Source organism: Anabrus simplex, chromosome 1, assembly GCF_040414725.1.
Source record: "Anabrus simplex isolate iqAnaSimp1 chromosome 1, ASM4041472v1, whole genome shotgun sequence".
Classification (NCBI taxonomy): domain Eukaryota; kingdom Metazoa; phylum Arthropoda; class Insecta; order Orthoptera; family Tettigoniidae; genus Anabrus; species Anabrus simplex.
Window position 1 is genome coordinate 631,145,424 of NC_090265.1, and position 20,533 is coordinate 631,165,956.

Below are 20,533 nucleotides of genomic sequence, written 5' to 3' on the forward strand. Positions count from 1 at the left end.
TTTCAGTCCAAGAAATCTATAAAGAATATACTTCAACGTATTAAACAACTAGATGACTTTACACTTCAACCATATCACTCTTTACACTTGTTTGACGTTACTAATATGTACACTAGTATTAAACCAGGAAAACTCCTTCATATTATCCCTCAAAATCTACACAACCATAGCCAACTTAGTCAACTTGAGATAGCTGACTTTATGTCTATCTTGAAGCTTTTAATCAATAACAACTACTTTACATTCGATAAAATAATATACAAGCAGGACCGGCTAGCCATGGGTTCACCAGCCTCCGGCATTTTAGCAGAAATATATCTAGATTTTTTAGAACATACAAAAATAGACAATAATGCAACATTTAACAACATACATCTCTGGTCCAGGTACATCGATGATGTATTTATTATTATGGACCAGCGCACTATAGACGCAGCTACCACTCTAACACATCTTAACACTATCGACACAGACATTAAATTTACACTAGAATCCGAAGTCAACAATACCATCAATTTTCTAGATCTCACTATCACCAGACTCCCATCTTCCTCTAAATATAAAGTTTATAGAAAACCCACACATACTGCTGCGACAATACAACAGGACTCTACTCATCCTCCTAATCATAAACGGGCTACCTACAATAGCCTAATACACCGAGCATTCAATATTCCTCTGTCAAAATCAGACCTTAATAAAGAATTAAACACTATACGCAATATCGCATTTCATAATGGCTACAATAAGAATTTTATAGAAAATATAATCAGCAAATTCAGACATCGCCCAAAATTGAACCTAATTAAACAAACTACTAAATCAAAAACTTTTTCAACTTTTACCTATAACCGCAATATCCATAATATTACAAATATATTTAAGAAGCAGAATATTAACATTCCTTCAGAACTAATAATAGAAACCTAGACATTCTACACAACTCTAACTCAATCAACCCTTGCAACCCCTTTGAAAAGTAAGGTGTCTATAGATTTCATTGTAACGACTGCCTCAGTACCTACCTCGGACAGACCGGTAGATCGTTCAAAATTAGATATACAGAACACGTAAATGCAATTAAATACAGAAAATTTTCCGCAGTAGGCCAACATATACACGACTATAAACACAAATTTTATGGCATAGACCACGATATAGACATCATTGAAATAATAAATAAAGGTCCTATACTTGATTTCACTGAACAATTTTACATCTCACTTGATCAGTACCATAATTCAAATTTTAATCTCAATGATTTATCCGACAAATGTACGATTTTATTTGATACGTTTATCAAAATATTGAACAATCTTAAAATCCCCCAAAATCGATCTATCTTCAAAACAATCCATAACACGCTTACATATTACTCCTACCGCCGTCCGCGCCCACCCGATTATAGTCCCGCCTCCACCGCGCTCCCTCTTCCCCTCGCTCAGTAACTCCGCCCCTCCTTGCTTCCTTCTGAGGTCCGTCTCTTCACATTCAGCCTGTTAGTTCCACTCCGATACATCTACTACCAACTTGGCACCTGAGGTGAGTCCTTCATTTTGCTAATATTTCACGAATTTTACTCCTTCCAATTTTCATATAACTTTAAATAGCGTTTTATTTCTTATAGGTTCCGACTTGGATCAGGATCTTTCTAAATCATTTATGTATTCACAACTTACAACACAAGATCTTCAAGTACCACCTTAGCAAGAACCTCAATTACTATTCCTCAAAATAATGTAAACCATTCCAGAATACAAATCAACATATTGAACTGTTCAATGGACATTCTAACTATCAACATCAATACATAGTGAAAAAAAATTAACTCATCTATTTCTGCTTGCATTGAACATTAATATAATTCTTCCATTCTTAAGTCCAAGTTGAAGCTCCAATCGAATTTTATTGTACATATTTTATGTGGAACACCATTCGACTAAATGTTTGTTTACCTTTTTAATGTGTCAAACATGGCTACATAACTTCAATGAATTGACTGGTCAAAAAGTTAAAATATTACAGATTTAAGCCTACAATCAAATTTCACTATAGGCCCTAATTATATATTACAAGAACAAAATTTCTTTTAACAAATTAACCTTTTAATTAGAAATATTAAGGTGTACACCTCATAGAATAATGACCATTCCCATTTTACTTACCTTTAATTTGTGTATATATATATTGAACCCTTTAGGTCCTTATTGAGGGATACCTACCTTTCTTACCTATCAGCAAAGTTCATGAGATCTGTCTCTTGGGTCGTGTCGGGTTCTTCGTCACTTGCTGAGGTAAAGGTAGGGTTCAGTAATTCTAATCTATCTACTGGAATGAAAGGTCTGTTTAAAAGATTCCTATTTATTCAGGAAATTTTGAAGCCTTCTTTTATGTCAATGGTATCATAGAAGTCAATTGTGTCCACTGGACATAACAATCAGTTTTACATAAACGTCAGAACACTGGTGTGAGACTTTAACGTAACTGCCTGATGGGCATTCTTACTAGAAACCATTGTCTAAATTATTAATCATTTAAGAAAGGAAAGTCTGGAAATCCTTAAATTCGGCTTCCATGTGAGACCACATGTACCATCATAGTGATTCGTTATGGTCCAGCCCTCGTAACACGAACTCTGGACTCTGGGTGTAATTAAGGCCGTCCAATCGGTGTGTGCCACACAGTGGTTCTACGGCATGGACCCTTAATTGAATCGATGTGACCTGCGTCTATGTCATGGACCGACATCTAATCTTCTAAGTTACTTTAAAGTCATTGTGGATGATGACCGCAAGGAAAGGATGCTACAATGGCATATGGCCCTAATCTGAGTCACTGAGGTTGATGACCCCCTGACCATCCAAGTTTCTAGGCTGAAGGCTAGACACAATTAAGTTACATCGGTTGATGACCAAAGTTCCACTTTACTATCCCCAGCACATTCACTGCTCAATCAATCAAAGTTCAATAATTACAACAATAGCAATGCTCACAAACTTTGTGGCAGTAAAATCCATTTCCTTCGGATATGTCCCTTTAATCATTACTTTATATTTTAATATTCCCCAGAAAAACAAACTAAAATTTCCAGAATGCATCTCCAAGTTATTCGCTTGATTAAAGTTATTTTAAAATGCGGTTTCACTGAATTTAATAATTAAATAAATTTAAATGATTTAACGAAATGTTAAAGATCAGTAAATTTTATCTCCGCGGACTCTGGTTTCTTCACAAATTTCTACGCAGCTGTGATGTAAATTCAATATTGCGATGTTTATCTGGCTGGAAAAGAATTTGTTACATAATTCATGTCCAGCTATATATCTTGTCTTGTGATCTCACACTTTTAAAATCTAATCTAGTCCTAACCGTTATTAACACTTGGATATCCTAATAATCTACGTACAAACCAAACAACTCGCCATATAATTACGATGTCACATCTCGTCATACCATTATGAATTTTGCACACCCCTCACAGACAAACCGATCATCGCAGCCATCGCTCTATATTTTGGACAGCCCTGAACTTGGTTACTCTGTTCCTTATACTCAAAGTTCGTGATTTCAAATGTTCATTACGTCCCCAATTACAGTATTTCACAATACTCAGAACATTACCGGCTATGAATTTCAACAAAATCCAGCATTTTTAACGTTTTCCCTGGCCGAGAATTACAATCTCAATTCCACACGGGTCCCGTTATTATCCCCGCTGAGGTCTCTCATCCCCCGAGTTCGCTTGGCAGTTACACGAAACACCTGGTTTATTCACAGTTGACTGGCTTCTCAAAATGCTCCCTTTAAACTCTGCCGACATAATTAAACAAATACGATATTCTAACCAACAAAATGCACAGGTTATGCTTCAAGATGCCCACACTAATTATACGCGTCGCCAATTATTACCGCTATGGATTTCTATGAATTTCTTTCTATTCTCAACATTATAAAATATTCCTCGGGCTATCATGTCCTGGCTTCAATGACAGGACTCTAACCTGATTCGCACATCTCATCTCAACTCATATAAAACATTCCTCGGGCTTCCGTGTCCCGGCTTCAATGACAGGTCCAACCTGATTCACAAATCTCATATCAACAAACTAACCTCTGTTTCCCAGCTCCACAATTATCATCGACAAAGAACTGGAATAAAATCCTTACTAGAAATCTCGACGTCTAATATCGCACAATGCATTAATCATGAATAACTTCGCATAAATGATATCTTATTTAATAACTTGATTTTTTTATGAACAAAGTGACTGAAACATTCTACTAGATCTTTTTATTGTCAGTCAGACACAGTTTAAAAATGGGCATAAAAAAAACGTTTCTCTCTGTGACCAAACTCATCACCCTAGGTTCTCACCCGACAGCACGCTTCCACTCGATTGAAAATGAGTAACCATGGATTATTATTATTAACGTCAAATTGCAGACAGAAAAATTTTACGTCGAATGAACATCTTAATTTGACATCACAAAATATAGGCAGTACACTCACACGGATGACGATCTACATTGGACGTGATATCACTTCGGAACCCTATTCAATAACTTTTTACAACATTATACGGCACTCGCAAGACTTCAAAAATTTATCCAAGTGGAAAATGAAACAAATGACTCTTTTAGTCGTATTCTCACATTTACAAAACTTAGTAGGGGGACCACTGCGTCGTATATCCCCATTCAAATACACTTTTAGAGATCACGAGACAAGATATAAGAGGTAGTAAGATGGAAAGTCACCTACCTCATGTCGTCACGCCAGTGTTCGTCATAGGGCTCACCTACGACCCTGGCACTTTATTTAGCCATTTTTACATTCATGGCTTCACAGTTTATTATTATTTCTTCAGGTTTCCTGGAATAAAGCATTAAAAAAAAGAAAATACCCTTCACTTGTTTGTAGAGCGCACACGATGGACTATAATTGTTTCCGTACACGAATTAATTAATCACATTAGAATTTATTCAGTACTTTGACCGTCCTATCTGGTACAATTATTTCACTCAAGAAAACTGTCCCCTCATGGACTCAAGACCTAGCCACACTGGCTGAAATCTGCAGTTGAACTCAGTCTACTTTCATTGTTTGATTTCGCAGAGCAGCTCAACAATTTTTCGTCCGCTTTGTATCACAAATGCCGGAGGAGGAGAGTTCGTCATGGCGTCCCTTCATATTTATAGCAGTTACCCCCTCTCTTCGGATATCTCCCTTTGCCACCAAGAAAATTTCTATAAATTTTCTGACTTACCTAAACTGTAATTTCAAGAGTTTTGAAAGTGACTACATGCTTGCTACATTTCTGGTGGAAGTGTTCATGGACATTTAAAAATTTTACGGGTTCGATTTGTGAGATGATTGACCACCTTTGATAGGCACTATATTTTTTTGACTTGGCTTGGGTCGCCATGTACACGCGCTTTGAAATAGTTCACAAAAATGACTTGAGATTCTTCCACCGTTGACACGTGTGGCTGACGTCACGTACCCCAGAGCGTGGGACCGAAGGTAATCACCCCCTCGTCACGTGTCAAATCCATGCTATCAAGAATCCAACTTTTAGTTTAATTGTTACATTATGCATAATGTTCTTAGGGCACAAAGGTCATGGGTTCAATATATATATACTATTTTAATCATATAATGTATATTTTTAATCCACCATTGTAATCACACCATAAGAATCATGATCTATACTTGTCTTTGTTTAATTATTCTCGGCTGATGATGACAGGGAATCTGTCGAATCCGGTACCGAATGTACAAAAGTTGTGATGTTTTAACTGTAATGTAAAACTTTCACACAATATATAGTATTGAAAAGGTGGAACTTATTGTCCTTTCTTTGATGTAAATCTTGTTTCAATACGGAACCTAAATATGAAATTCTTAACGTTAAACATCTCACACGTCACGACGCAGTTGAAACTTCACTTACTACAACGTCACACAAATTCAAAGTTCTAGAATATAATTTTCATATCTCTCGTGAAGCATGATGGAGCATTATGATGCTGTCTAGTCATGATCAAGTCGCAGAGTTCAAGACACACTCACACTGACTGTACCCTCGGGTCGTTGACCTATTTATATCCGGCTGGAAACAAGCTCTCTGAGTCAGGCGACAGAGGGGTGGTTATACATTCCAAACTTCAATTCGTCATATCTTTTAAACCACTAGGCGGATTAATCTCAAATTTGCAATGTCGTACATTTAAAATGTGAGCTACGAGTTGGTGTTAGTCTGATATTTATTGGTCAAGTCGTTGAGAAGTATAAAAATTATTTTGAGACGTTTCTACAGGGAGGTGAGATACGTGTGGTGCTGATGTCACTTGACCTTGCCCCCTCTCATGCTGTCTTCCTCACACAGAGCAGTAGAGACGAGAACGTTTCTCGTACAGCTGTTCGGACATCGTAACTTAGCCATTCTTTCATGAATAAAGATTTTATAACACATATGTTCCTGGTACAATATCCTTACTGAATTTGGTTTACATTGGAAAGTTGTTAACCTTATTGCAGTCACTCTTAGAAATACAAAATCTAAAGTTAGGTTCAGAAATGAAATCTGAGCCATTTGAAATTCATACTGGTCTTCGACAGGGAGATGGATTATCCCCGTTGTTGTTTAATTGTGTGCTGGAAAAAATTATGCATGAATGGAATTTGAAGAAATATTCAACTAAATTGTCTCGCATTTGCTGATGATCTAGCATTATTAGCAAGGAGCACTGAAGAAGCTAAATTTCAAGTAGAGGAATTGGAAGGAATAGCAGCGAAGGTTGGGTTGAAAATTTCTTTTGAGACATCAGGAATGATGTCATCTTTTCAAGTTGACACTTCACATATTATGTTAAATAATACTCAGGAAATACTGTAAAGGTTGTAGGCAAATGTAAATATCTTGGTGGGATTATAACTTGGAATGCTAATGAAAAAGCATCCATAGATCCATAGAGACGAGCACAACAAATTACCTGGCCGAGTTACAAGAAACTGTCTCTTTCGATTAATGCTAAATTTCAACATTAATCTCCATCATTAAGCCAGAAGCAACATATGCAAGTGAAACATTATTTAAACTGAATGCCTAATCAACAACTGACAAACTGCAGAAAGTTGATAGAATAATTTTTCGGACAATTATTAATAAAATATACCAGATTGATGACCGGTAGAGACTTTTGCCAAATTCAGTACTTTACAAGGAAAGTAAATCGATCATGGACACAATGCGAAAATGGAGGATTGCATTCTTTGGACACATATACTGCTTACCAAATACTAGACTCCTGAAACAACTTTTTGATTTCTTTTGGAATAGTAAAACAAAAAACACATGGTTTAAAGAAATACAAATGGATTTAGATTAATTGAAAATTACTAAAGATCAAATTGAAAATAGAGAAGAGAAATGGATTCTAAATAACAAGTACACAAGACTATCACTAAAAATATCATAGTGTAAGCAGTATGTTATATCTGCAGGAGAACAGGCTGCAAGATCATCCAGAATGAAGAAGTTTTGGGAAAGGAAAAAGTTGTCAAGTGTTGAAAGCTGAACTTATTCTTTGAAGACTTCATTGTAGAAGGTTTGATTTTGGTGCTCCAATGTGGGCGTAAACAGTGTAAATAAATAAATAATGAAAAAAGAACTAATAAGCTTTAAACCTTGGACAACTTTGTGAGATACTGTTTCTTGTGTACTAAAACAGTAGGTTTTTGATGTTGGGCAATATCGTCTATTAGTTACAACCATCATCATCATCTACATCATTCAGCAATCACCTGCCCAAAGACCTCGTGCTACCTTATAAGTTGCCTCTTCCTCTCCTGTTCTATAGCTTCTCTCTTCTAGTTTCCCACAGTGCCCAAATGGTTAGGTCTTTTTCTAGCTCATTCCACCATTGCTGCCAATGGCCGTAGCCGTGTTGAAACACCGGATCCCGTGAGATCTCCGAAGTTAAGCAGCATTGGGCGTGGTCAGGAGTTGGATGGGTTGCCACGCGCTGTTGGTGGGGGGTAAGGGAATGGAGGAGCAGAAAGGAACTGGCCACCCTACCGCACGTAAACTCCGGCTCAGAAACACCTCTGCGGAGGTTTGGACCTGCCTTCGGGCAGCATAACCCTTACCTTACCACCATTGCTGCCATGCACATTTTTTGTGTTCCCTCAATTGCAGCCCAGGGCATTGCCTTTTCAGGTGTCCCTGCTGAATGACCACCCCTTTGTACCCGTCCACTTTTCAGGATGTTTGTTATTTGGTATGTGCCCATTACACTAGAAGTTTCTTCGTTTATCTCCAGCTCCGCTCCCCTCAATCTCTCAAAGGCAAGATTCATTGCATCACTCTCCTTTCAAAGAGTCTTGGTTGGTCTTCCTAGATGTCCAAGTTTCAGATCCATGCAGCACAGATGAGTGAATGATGTTGTTAAAGATCTTGATTGTTCAATATGAAAGGACTTTGGATCTCGGTATACAGTATTTTGCAATCTAAGGAAATGCTTATTTCCTGCCTGTATATTCTCCTTTATGAAAGCCTCCATGGCTCAGGTGGAAGCACACTGGCCTCTCACCGCTGGGCTCCATGGTTCAAATTCCAGTCACTCCATGTGAGATGTGTTGGACAAAGCAGAGGTGGGACAGGTTTTTCTCCAAGTACTCCGATTTTCTCTGTCATCTTTAATCCAGCAACACTCTCCAATATCATTTCATTTCATCTGTCAGTCACTAATCATTGCCCCAGAGGAGTGCGACAAGCTTTGGCAGCCGGCACAATTCCTATCCTCGCTGCTAGATGGGGGCTTCATTCATTCCATTCCTGACTTGGTTGAATGACTGGAAACAAGCTGTGGATTTAAAAATATTCTCCTTTATATTGAAGTTGACTTCACTGTGTGTGGTGAACTATGCTGTTAGGTATTTGAATTTATATTCTGATTTTAAGCCAATTCTGCCTGTAGGTAGTGGAACCTGGTCTTGCTTGGATCATAGTATCAGCATGTAAGTTACAACCACAAATTTCAGTAATAATGCAGAATGTTCTATTAGTTGTTGTACTACATTGAAATATTAACAGTCCTACTCACTGTTATTTAAATAATGAGTATAACTGAGAATGCTCCACTGTCCTGCCACATAAGTGTTCAAATAATCAATATGCTTATCACACTAGATGTAAATAAGTATAACAAGAACAGCACATGGTATAAATGAATTATAAATAATGGGTAACAGGAAACTACTACTGCTACACAGTCTGACCACACTCATTTTTGAACAAACAAACAATATAAGTGACATAACAGCCTGACTCTTTGGTGAATGGTCAGCATTGAGGCCTTCAGTTCAGGAGGTACTGGGTTCAATTCCTGACAAAGTAAGGGATTTTTATTGTGTCTTATTAAATCTTCTGGCTTGGGGACTGGGTATTTATGCTTGTTCCAACACTTTCCTCTTCATATTCCGACATCACAAAACACTGCCAACCATCACAGAAACATGCAATAGTGATTACATCCCTCCATAGAAGGTTGGCATCACAAAGGGCATCCAGCCGTTAAACTGTCCAAATCCACATGTGTGACACAGTTCGCACCTGTAACATAACAAGTGTGGGGAAAAGCGGCAGAAGAAGAAGAATATGTGACATAACAACTCAGTCCTATCTCAGTACTTTTTCATCATTAGCTGTTACTTGTTTCTGAAAATAAATTTTTTCCCCTAATGAAGAGAACCGCGGGTGTCTCCAGCAGTAGAGACCAGTAGGGTTCTGGGAGAATACAGCCTGTCCTTCCCGTTAGCTTGCTATGCATGCCTCACTTGAGTTTTCCGTAAACTCTTGTTTGGTGGTCACTGTATGTTCTGAAGGTGTTTAAAAAACACTCAGTGGAAGAGACCGTACCTCATCTTGATCTCTGCAAATTCCATATATTTAAAAGAAACAGGTTAATTTGATTAATAACTCAAAAGCTGGTTCTGTAACTGTCAATTTTTTTTATCTGCAGGTGTGGAAGTCTTAATTGGCAAAGTTTTTTTTCATTTGTGCATAAAGTATGTTCTATTTCCACATAATAAATACTGTAAAATCTTCTTGACTACTTAATATGATTTTGTTCTTTGTTCACACATCGAATTTTCCCGAAGATAGTGAAATTGCATCTTACCTTACTAAATTGACGCACCAAGTATTTCATGATAACAGGTGACACATCACGGAAGAGAACATCGAGGTCTTCCACTTCACTACATTGTGTAATAGCCAGTTTGACTGCTTCTTTGCTCTTGATCCGTAAATCATTGCTGTTCTTCGGATTCTGATAAAGCTGAAAATCATTTATACAATTAGTATTGTTGTATTACTAAAATAGATAGTGAGGTTTATTGAATGAATGTCATGTATTGTTTGTTTGAACAATTCAATCATAACATGAATAACATGAAAAAATTCATTCTACTGTCAATTCCTTTTATCATTTATGTATCTTTCTCCTCTTTGTTACTGCACTTGCTGCCCTGCCCATTATCGGGAGTTTGAATTTGGACATTTATAAGTTCTTACTACATCGTGCTAAGATAACGGTGTAACTTAGTGTCTTCTCATCAGTTAAATTTGATCCTTTTCTGAGGTGTAAGGAAAGAGGAAGCTGATTTTGTGATTTGACTCCAAGAAGCAACATTTAGCTGTTCATGAGAAATATACCCTGCACAACATCTGAGGCCATGGTATAGTGCTATCATCTCTTTCTGTAACATGTTTGGTCACAGAAGTGTGATGCCTTTACATAGTGCAGCATATCACACTTAGCCCACTCATGATCAGCATGCTAAGCCTACTGCCGTGTTGCTGAACCTCTCTTGTTGGACTAGTTTCCCGAGAGGTTTCCTCAACAATGGTTTTAAACAACCATTAACATCATCAAGCTTTTGCTCTGTTAAAAGATAATGTCTTTGATTTATTTTCTTACTACTACTACTAAATATTTTCATTCCTCCCCTGAAGGGGAAGGCGGGCCTCCTAGACGATGACCAGGAGATTCGTTGTGGTGAAGGAGATGTGCGGAGAAGGTGAGAGGGTTGGTGGCCGTAGTCTATACTAGGAACTGTTTCAGCATTTGCCTTAGTGCAGGAGAATGGAAAACCATTCTCAGAACAGCCGATGGTGGGGACCAGCCCCTCTCCATCTCCCGAATGCAGAGGCGTAGGGCCACAGAAGAGCCACGACCACCCCTCCTCTGCTCGGTTGTTCGGCCGGAGTGCAGAGCCGTCGGACCAGCCAAAGCCCTGTGCAGTACTGATCCTATACTTTTTCATTTTACTACTTTTCTATGGAATAGTTTTAAAATGAATAAGTTTGCAACAACTCTAAGAATTTGTTTCTCTATCACAGTGAATACCTGCTTCATTTTAATAAAATTACAATGGATGCCCATCTTATTTGACCTTGGGTTAAGCAGCCCTGGGGATTAATCTCGCTTCAAGTTTCGCATGCTTACAAGTGCCTGTGTTGCTTCCCATCATGCCCCACTTGTGGACAAGATGCAACTTGCTCATAATGCTTATTGCTTACAATAACGGAAGCCATTTTTAGTCAGTTTATAAGCCTAATATGTTTCAAAATATTGTTTAAAACATCTTAAATTAAAGTACAGTAATAGTACTATAAATTGCTGGATAGGCTCTATATTTTAACACTACTTGGTTTAACCGGCCATTTTGTTATCTGACCAACAGTGCGGTCTTGAGCAAGCTCTCTACTGTAAAATAAATAAGGGAAATTCTTGTTTACTAAACTTCTAAAATTCGAAGGCTGTAAATAAAGTAGTTGCAATATTGATAGAATGCAATATTTAATTAACTAACAAGTACAATGGCATTACTCCTTCAATGTAGTCACCCACAAAGTATATTACCTTTTGCTAAATGTTGGGAAGCTGTTGGGGACCATTGGCAAGACGTTCTCTGTCGAAGACAGCAATGGAGCACCCTACTACGCGCAGTAGAGATGCCACGTCAGAAAATTGGCTGCCTCGAAGGGGTTCCTTCAACTTCGGAAACAGGTCGAAGTCACAAGGACTCGTGTCTGGTGAGTACAGAGGCTGTTCCAAGACCTCCCAATGACACCGTTGCAATAAGAGCTTGGCATTGTTTGTGACATGACAATGTGTGTTGTCATGCAACACGTCAGGGCGATTGTCTCGCAATAAATATGGACATTTGCGCCACATAGCTGGACGCAGATGTCGCTCCAGAAATCGGTAATAGTAGTCACTGTTGACGGTTTATCCCTCAGGCACAGCATACGTAGGAATAACATTATCGTAATCGTATTCCACAATCAGCATAAGCTTCATCCGACTGGATTCCTGTTAAAATTTCTGTGGACGTGGTGAACTTGGGTGATGCCATTCATTCAATTGATGCTTTAATTCAGGCTCATAGGCTCGTGCCCATGTCTTATCAAGGGCAACGCTATGCTTCAGAAATGCATCTCCTTCATTGTGGTATCTGTCCAGGTGGATGCCAGCCAGACATACTGGTGCCATTTCTGTACATTGGTGAGTTGGATGTGGAACCTACCGGGACATAATTTTCCTCAAGTTAAGACATTTCGTCAGTATGTGCCACTCCGCTTGATGATTAAGACCAACCTCTACAGATAATTCCAGGACAGTCCATCGATGGTCTACAGAAATGAGACCACTCACGATGTCAATCTGATCTTGAGGAATGGACAGCCAACCTGTGTGGTACATAACAGCAGTCTCATTCCGGCCCACATGAAACGCCTCTACGCATCGTGCAACCGTCCTATACGGTAATGCATTCTCGCCACAGGCTTCACCTAATCCTCAATAACATTCTGATGCCTTTTTGCCATGGGCAACCTCGATTTTAATCCACAAATGCTGATCACGTTTTGAAAACATGCTTTAGAGCGGTGAAATTGACACTCTTCACTTCAACACCACACAGCAACGACATTCCCAACTGGATGCCCGTTAAATGCACACTACACATTGACAGCAGCACCATCTGACCACTCCCATATCCTATTTGTGTATGCCCAATCTCCTGCGAGTGTCTGGACTTCGTTGCCACTACTTTATTTACAACCCTCATACATTTCAACCCCCCCATTCACACACACACACATACAGAAGTGAAACATAACACTACATGCTTTAAACACAGTACTCAAGAGCTATCTATCTGGTGGCCATGTTAATATAACCTTTCAGTTTTTCAGTCTGTCAAAACTCAAAATATAACACTTAGAATACTAAAAAATACCTGTAAAATAAAATCTCATTAGTAACATGATGACATGTTTCACTCTACAAGAACATCTTCAGGTTATCTATATATTAAAAAAGTTATGAAAACTAAAGTCAGTCAGTCCGGCCATTCTATCCGGTCGATTTCCTTCATTCCTTTTTTAACTGAAAGGTATTCACACACAGATTTGTCACCAGGTACTATAAATCTCTTAACTTCCACCTTCCTCAAATTATTTGATCTTTTCAATTTTTTGTCTCTTTGAAGCAATCATATCTTTGGTTCTAATTAAGGTACGGAGTTCATTTTGGCCTAAGAACCCCCAGTGGATCAAGCTCTTTCATTTCAATTCTTAACTATTCAAATTGGTTGATTCTGAGAAAAGTTATGAGTGCACATTCAATTTGATGTCTCATTTCTTCAACGTTTTTTTCTTATTGAAGCAATCATATCTTTCGTTCTGATTGAGGTACGGAGTTCGTTTTGGTCTAAAAACACTCAGTGGATCAAGCGCTTTCTTTTGAGGTAATAACTACTTAAATTGGTAGATTCTGAGAAAAGTTATGAGTACATCTGTCTACATGACGAAGATCTTTGAAGGACTTTTAACAGTTTGGCGCGTAGTGCTGTTCCAAGGAACGTTTAATTCAATTTCTTTGTGTGATGTATTTTCAAGTGTTTTGTTGACATAATATTACATTCTATTACCACAGCAGATCATGTGCTTTATTTCATTAACACGAAACTTTGCAAATACACCCGTGAGGATAGTAACGAACAACACCATACTTTGTACATTGCGGGCGGAGCCAGTGGGAAACTTCTAGTGTTAAATTACTTTTAACCATGTGTATAAATGTACAATATTGTTTAAGTTGCATACACTTGTCAATGATTGTGAGTTGGTGACATAATAAACAAGAGTGACAAATTATATTGATATAGGAGTCCGTTATTAATACTTACGTAAATATGAGAAAGTTTTCTTTACTTATTTTAAAAACCAAAACCAGCTCTGGCTTCAAGTTCATTACCTCCAGCTGCAATGGAACAGCTGGGCTTGGTATTATAAACATGTCTGTAGGGGGGACATCTCTGTTCGGTAGAAAGAAAGAGAGAAGTGCTACGAGGCTATAGTCTGTTTGTCTTTACAGGTGTTAGAAAATGTTACCCATTTATCCATGCATTGTATGGCATACAATAGCTAATAATTATAGAAGAAATATGGTAAAGAAACACACAGAAATATGTTACAAAAAAGCATGTGGAATCTTATTGGGAGAAGTAGACTTTGCAGATTCTTAATCTGTCAGTTCTCAGATTTCAGTGCCTCAGAAATTTAAAGCCTTTACACGACAAATTATTAATTACATTATTCTAAAAATGGGTATCAAAAACTAGTCATCATCATCATCGGTTTGCCCTTCCAGCGAGCCGGGTAGGGTGTTTGAAAACAAGCGTCTTCCAAAGTTGCCTATTCAAAAACATTTCATTGTCCAAGACAGATTCCCAATTCCATCCTCTACTCTCCACGTCTTCCCTCAGTTGGTCCATCCATCTTCTTCTTGGTCTTCCAGCTGGTCTTCTACCTGTTATTCTCTTTTCCAAATAAGCACATGGTAACCTTGTGCTATTCATTCGTTTAACATGCCCAAACCATTTAAGTCTAGATGACCTAAGTCTTTCCTCCATCGATTCATTTAGACCTAGGTTAGATCGGATCTCATCATTTTTCACATGATCAAGTCATGTTTGTGAAATTAATAACTGGTTTGATAGAAGGCAATTTGGTTTTAGGAAAGGTTATTCCACTGAAGCTCAACTTGTAGGATTCCAGCAAGATATAGCAGATATCTTGGATTCTGGAGGTCAAATGGACTGTATCGCGATTGACATGTCTAAAGCATTTGATAGGGTGGATCATGGGAGACTACTGGCAAAAATGAGTGCAATTGGACTAGACAAAAGAGTGACTGAATGGGTTGCTATATTTCTAGAAAATAGATCTCAGAGAGTCAGAGTAGGTGAAGCTTTGTCTGACCCTGTAATAGTTGAGAGGGGAGTTCCTCAGGGCAGTGTTATCGGACCTTTATGTTTTCTTATATATATAAATGATATGAGTAAAGGAGTGGAATCGGAGGTAAGGCTTTTTGCGGATGATGTTATTCTCTATAAAGTGATAAATAAGTTACAAGATTGTGAGCAACTGCAACGTGACCTCGAAAATATTGTGAGATGGACAGCAGGCAATGGTATGTTGATAAACGGGGCTAAAAGTCAGGTTGTGAGTTTCACAAATAGGAAAAGTCCTCTGAGTTTTAATTACTGTGTTGATGGGGTGAAAGTTCCTTTTGGGGATCATTGTAAGTATCTAGGTGTTAATATAAGGAAAGATCTTCACTGGGGTAATCACATAAATGGGATTGTAAATAAAGGGTACCGATCTCTGCACATGGTTATGAGGGTGTTTAGGGGTTGTAGTAAGGATGTAAAGGAGAGTGCATATAAGTCTCTGGTAAGACCCCAACTAGAGTATGGTTCCAGTGTATGGGACCCTCACCAGGATTACCTGATTCAAGAACTGGAAAAAATCCAAAGAAAAGCAGCTCGATTTGTTCTGGGCGATTTCTGACAAAAGAGTAGCGTTACTAAAATGTTGCAATGTTTGGGTTGGGAAGAATTGAGAGAAAGAAGAAGAGCTGCTCGACTGAGTGGTATGTTCCGAGCTGTCAGCGGAGAGATGGCGTGGATTGACATTAGTAGACGAATAGGTTTGAATGGCGTCTATAAAAGTAGGAAAGATCACAATATGAAGATAAAGTTGGAATTCAAGAGGACAAACTGGGGCAAATATTCATTTATAGGAAGGGGAGTTAGGGATTGGAATAACTTACCAAGGGAGATGTTCAATAAATTTCCAATTTCTTTGAAATCATTTCGGAAAAGGCTAGGAAAGCAACAGATAGGGAATCTGCCACCTGGGCGACTGCCCTAAATGCAGATCAGTATTGATTGATTGATTGATTGAAGTCGGGTCTTTTGGAGGGCAGTTTTAAGAAATTTCATTTCACAGGCTTGGATCCTACTACAATCCTTTTATGTAAGTGTGCAGGTTTCCAGAGAATATGTAAGGATGGGAATGAAATAGGACTTGTTCAGGGTCATTTTTGTTCTTTGTGGGACCTTCTCATCCCATAGTAGGTGTCTAACGATACTGCAAAAGTTAGAGCCTTTGGTTACTCTGTTTGTTATTTCTATCTCAGCTCCGTTATTACTAGCTATTATGCTTCCTAAATAACTGAATTGGTGTACTACTTCAACTTGGTGGTCCTGTATTTTTATGTTGCATTCTGTATTATGTTTGCTGATTTTCAATGCTAGTGTTTTTGATGGGTTCAATTTCATTCCATAATCATCAAACTTCTTACACCATGCATTCAGATTATTTTGTACTCCCTCCTCTGTTTCATCCTGTATTGCCACATCGTCTGCAAACACCAGAGCCTGAAGATCTTTATTACCTTTTTCTTTTAGTTCCTTTAAAATGGTATCCATAACTGCTATGAATAGAAGAGGTGATAAGGCACTTCCCTGTTGTACTCCTTTGGTTGTATTGAACCATTCAGAGTGACCATCTCCAATTCTGACACAGCTTTTACAATTAGTACAGTATATAGCATTTGGATCTTCCTAATAAGGTACTCCAGTACACTGAGTTTTCTAAGACTTTTCCAAATAGTTGACCTAGGAACATTATCATACGCCTTTTCAAGGTCCATAAACACAATAATTAGGTCTTTTCCTCTTTCCCAGTGTTTCTCTGCCAACATCCTCAAAGCAAATATCAGATCTGTTGTGCTTCTTCCAGTCCTAAAGCCATGTTGTTCCTCTTCTAAGATAGGCTCTAGTATATCCCTTACTCTGGCTTCAATGATCTTCTCCATAATTTTAAGGCCGTGTGATAAGAGGGTAATGCCTCTCTAATTTTCACTTTTCCTTCTACTCCCTTTCTTAAAGATAGGAACTATCACTCCTTTTGTCCAATCTCCAGGTATTTCGTTATCCTTCCATATTGTTCTGAGAACTCTATACAGCCACTGTATTCCTGGCGGACCAGCAGCTTTAATCATGTCAGTTGTAATTTCATCAGCTCCTGCTGACTTACCACTTCTCATCCTATGGAGAGCTTGCTCTACTTCTGTCCATGTAATTGGGATATCTTCCTCTATTGTTTTCTGTCCTACATCCTCAACAGAGATCTCTTTAGGGCCATTTAGGAGCTTGTCGAAATACTGCCCCATTGTATTCGTGATATCTTTCATATTACAAGTTGTCCATTTCATGACCGTATCGATGTTTAATCAAGAAGTAAGTATAAATAACCACCCAATCGATACCTTATTAATGCCTCAGGCAAAATTGAATAAAATTAAAACTTACAGGACATGCCTCGACCAAGCTGAGGAGGACCAGTGGTTGGTCGAGGCATGTCCTGTAAGTTTTAATTTTATTCACTGTAAGTTTTAATTTTATTCAATTTTGCCTGAGGCATTAATAAGGTATCGATTGGGTGGTTATTTATACTTACTTCTTGATATCTTTCATATTGCGAACTATATTCCCACCCGCTGTCTCCAGAGCTGTAATTGCTTCTTTATCTGATCTTTTACTTTTTACTATTCCATATATCATTTTCATATTCCCTTTACTGTCTTCTCCCAGTTTAGTTGTAAATTCTTTCCAACTATTCTCTTTTTCTTCCCATACAATTCTCTTGACTTCCAACTTTCTGTATCTATGTTCCTTTGCCATCTCTTCCAATTTATTGTTGTCTATTTGGTCGCTGTTGATTCTTCTGTCAAACTTAGCCACATCAAGAAGTTTTTTGGCTTTATTTCTTTTAACTATGGCTTCTTTCACTTTATCATTCCACCAAGATGTTCTTTTCTCTCTCACTCTTCTGCTTGTTCTTCCACATATTTTATCTGCACTACCAAGAGACTTGCCTTAAAATCATTCCATTCTTCATTACCTTTCTTTGTGTCTGTTATTGGTATTTTAGCTCTGATTTTCTCTTGAAACTGCTGTTTGACTTCCACATCTTTCAATTTCCAGTCTTTAATTCGTGGTTTTTTCTTCTTGTTTACTTTAATAATAGGTTTGGTGACTTTTAGGTCTGCAATGAGGAGTCTATGGTCACTATCTAGGCTCTCACAAGGTATCACTTTTACATCATGCACCTTTTCTCCACTTGACCTATCTGTGATGATAAGGTCTATCACTGATCTATACTGACCATCCCAGCTGTATCTCGTTATCTTATAGCTATCCCGTTTCTGGAATCACGAGTTCTTCACCAGAAGTTGGTTTCGTGGACATAGATCAAGCAGAAGCTCACCCTCCTCATTTCTATTACTAAATCCATATGGACCAATAATGCCTTTATAACCTGACCTACCAGTTCCTACCTGGGCATTAAAATCCCCAATTATCATTATGTTCTCTTCATCAATGATGTCCTCTAGTTTTTCTAGGAAGCTTGCTTTTTGGTCATCGCTACAACCCTGCTGGGGAGCATAAACTTGGATTACAGTTTGAGTTTCTCCATTTAGGCATATTTTAGCTTTGATTAATCTCTCATTGATGAAAGAGACATCTGTTACACTATCAATGTCTTTATGGAGTATAAAACCAACTCCATTCCTCGCCACTGCAGGATTACCACTCCAGTATAATTTATATCCATCCTCTAACATTCTTGTGTTGCAACCTTTCCATTTAGTTTCACTTAGCCCTAGGATGTGAATATGTCTATGGTTCATTAAACCCGTGATTTTGTTGCATTTTCCTGTTAGAGTCATAACGTTTAAGGTTCCAATCCGGAGCTTGTTTCTATGATCGGTTACCTATAGACTTCAGCAAAAAGGTAAGCTAAATATAAGCTAATGGGTTCATACCCCGTGCATCTTGAATGAACATCAGACATGACGTCGTCATTAGTTCCAAGAGTACTTGAAGTATTGTCGACATTCAGAACATGTTTCTTTCCGAGGCTCGTTTTCGTTTTTAAAGCTACTGCATTGTACTCCTGTACTGACTTGCTAGGCCTAATGTACTAGAGGATTTTCTTTCAGGGTGGTCTCCCTTAGCCTTTGGCAGTCCCCTGCCTCACTGCAAGGCAGCAGCTGATGAATTTGTGTTATTTCCCACACAAAGGTCTCATCTTATCCAACCTTCTAATGGAAAACTCCTCTGCTCACAGCTATTGGTTTTCCCTTAGTTTGCCTGGTTTGGTATTGGCCGCCAGACCCTCAGCCAGACAGTCGCAGGTAGTACCGTCTACTGTCGCATACGATAGCAGAATATATTCTGACCTGACAAATCCAAAAACTAGTACACAATACAAAACTTTCAAGTATCAGTTCTACCTAAATACTGCACATAACAAAAGTTGCAGAAAATTCGTGATCACAAATTCATGTATAGCAGCTGCAACCCGTTTAGAGCTGAGGGTGTCGCATCAATGAGGTCTTGAAACAATCCGTGATACTTCCTCAGCGGGCAGTCCATCACAAGGTGTTCTACAGTCTGTTCCTTAGCTACACAGTCACAAGCAGGAGAGTTGCAAAGTCCCTATTTATATATGGAAGCATTGCATCTGGCGTAGCCTGTTCTCAGTTGGTTCAATCTAGTCCACATTTCTCTCTTTAGATTGAATCTTGTAGTTTTCTGGTAGGATCTGGAAAAACCTTGGTGGTTAATTGGTGCTGAGTTCCAAAAACCAGGCACAATTCTTCTTTGATGTAGAAGTCATCTCATCTACCTTGCCAAATGGGGCTCCTAGACATCAGCCAGCTTGATGGAAAATTATTTTGGGCTACTTGGATTGGGAGACTTTGCAGATTGATGGGAAAGTGTAGTTTCTTCCATTCTCGTACTGCCGCTTCCTGTCATCTTGATTGTGGTGGTGGGATATTGCTGATGGTATGCAGCCAGGGAATAGGAGTAGATTTCAGTGCTCCCATGATAATTCTCATAAATTCATGTAGGTGTACATTGGTCTTCTTAGTACGGACACTGCATTGCCACACTGGGGCACTTTACTCAACAACAGGATAGACAAGGTTGAGGGCTGTGGTGTGGAGAGAATTGACAGCCAGTTTCTTCATGATGTTGCAGGTCTTAAGTTTGTGACTGCTGTTTTCCAAGTGTTTTCTGAAAATCAGGTAGTAGTCC

At 38.5% G+C, this 20,533-nt stretch overlaps 1 protein-coding gene across 1 annotated transcript in view; it reads right to left on the bottom strand.

The window, feature by feature from the left end:
* The window catches only part of LOC136883154 (sperm-associated antigen 6), a 127,733-nt gene that overhangs the window by 39,180 nt on the left and 68,020 nt on the right, over positions 1-20,533 (bottom strand). Inside the window, exon 7 of the mRNA XM_068225097.1 lies at positions 10,186-10,344. Within this exon, the coding sequence (XP_068081198.1) occupies positions 10,186-10,344 (159 nt within the window). The remainder of the gene's footprint in view (positions 1-10,185; positions 10,345-20,533) is intronic.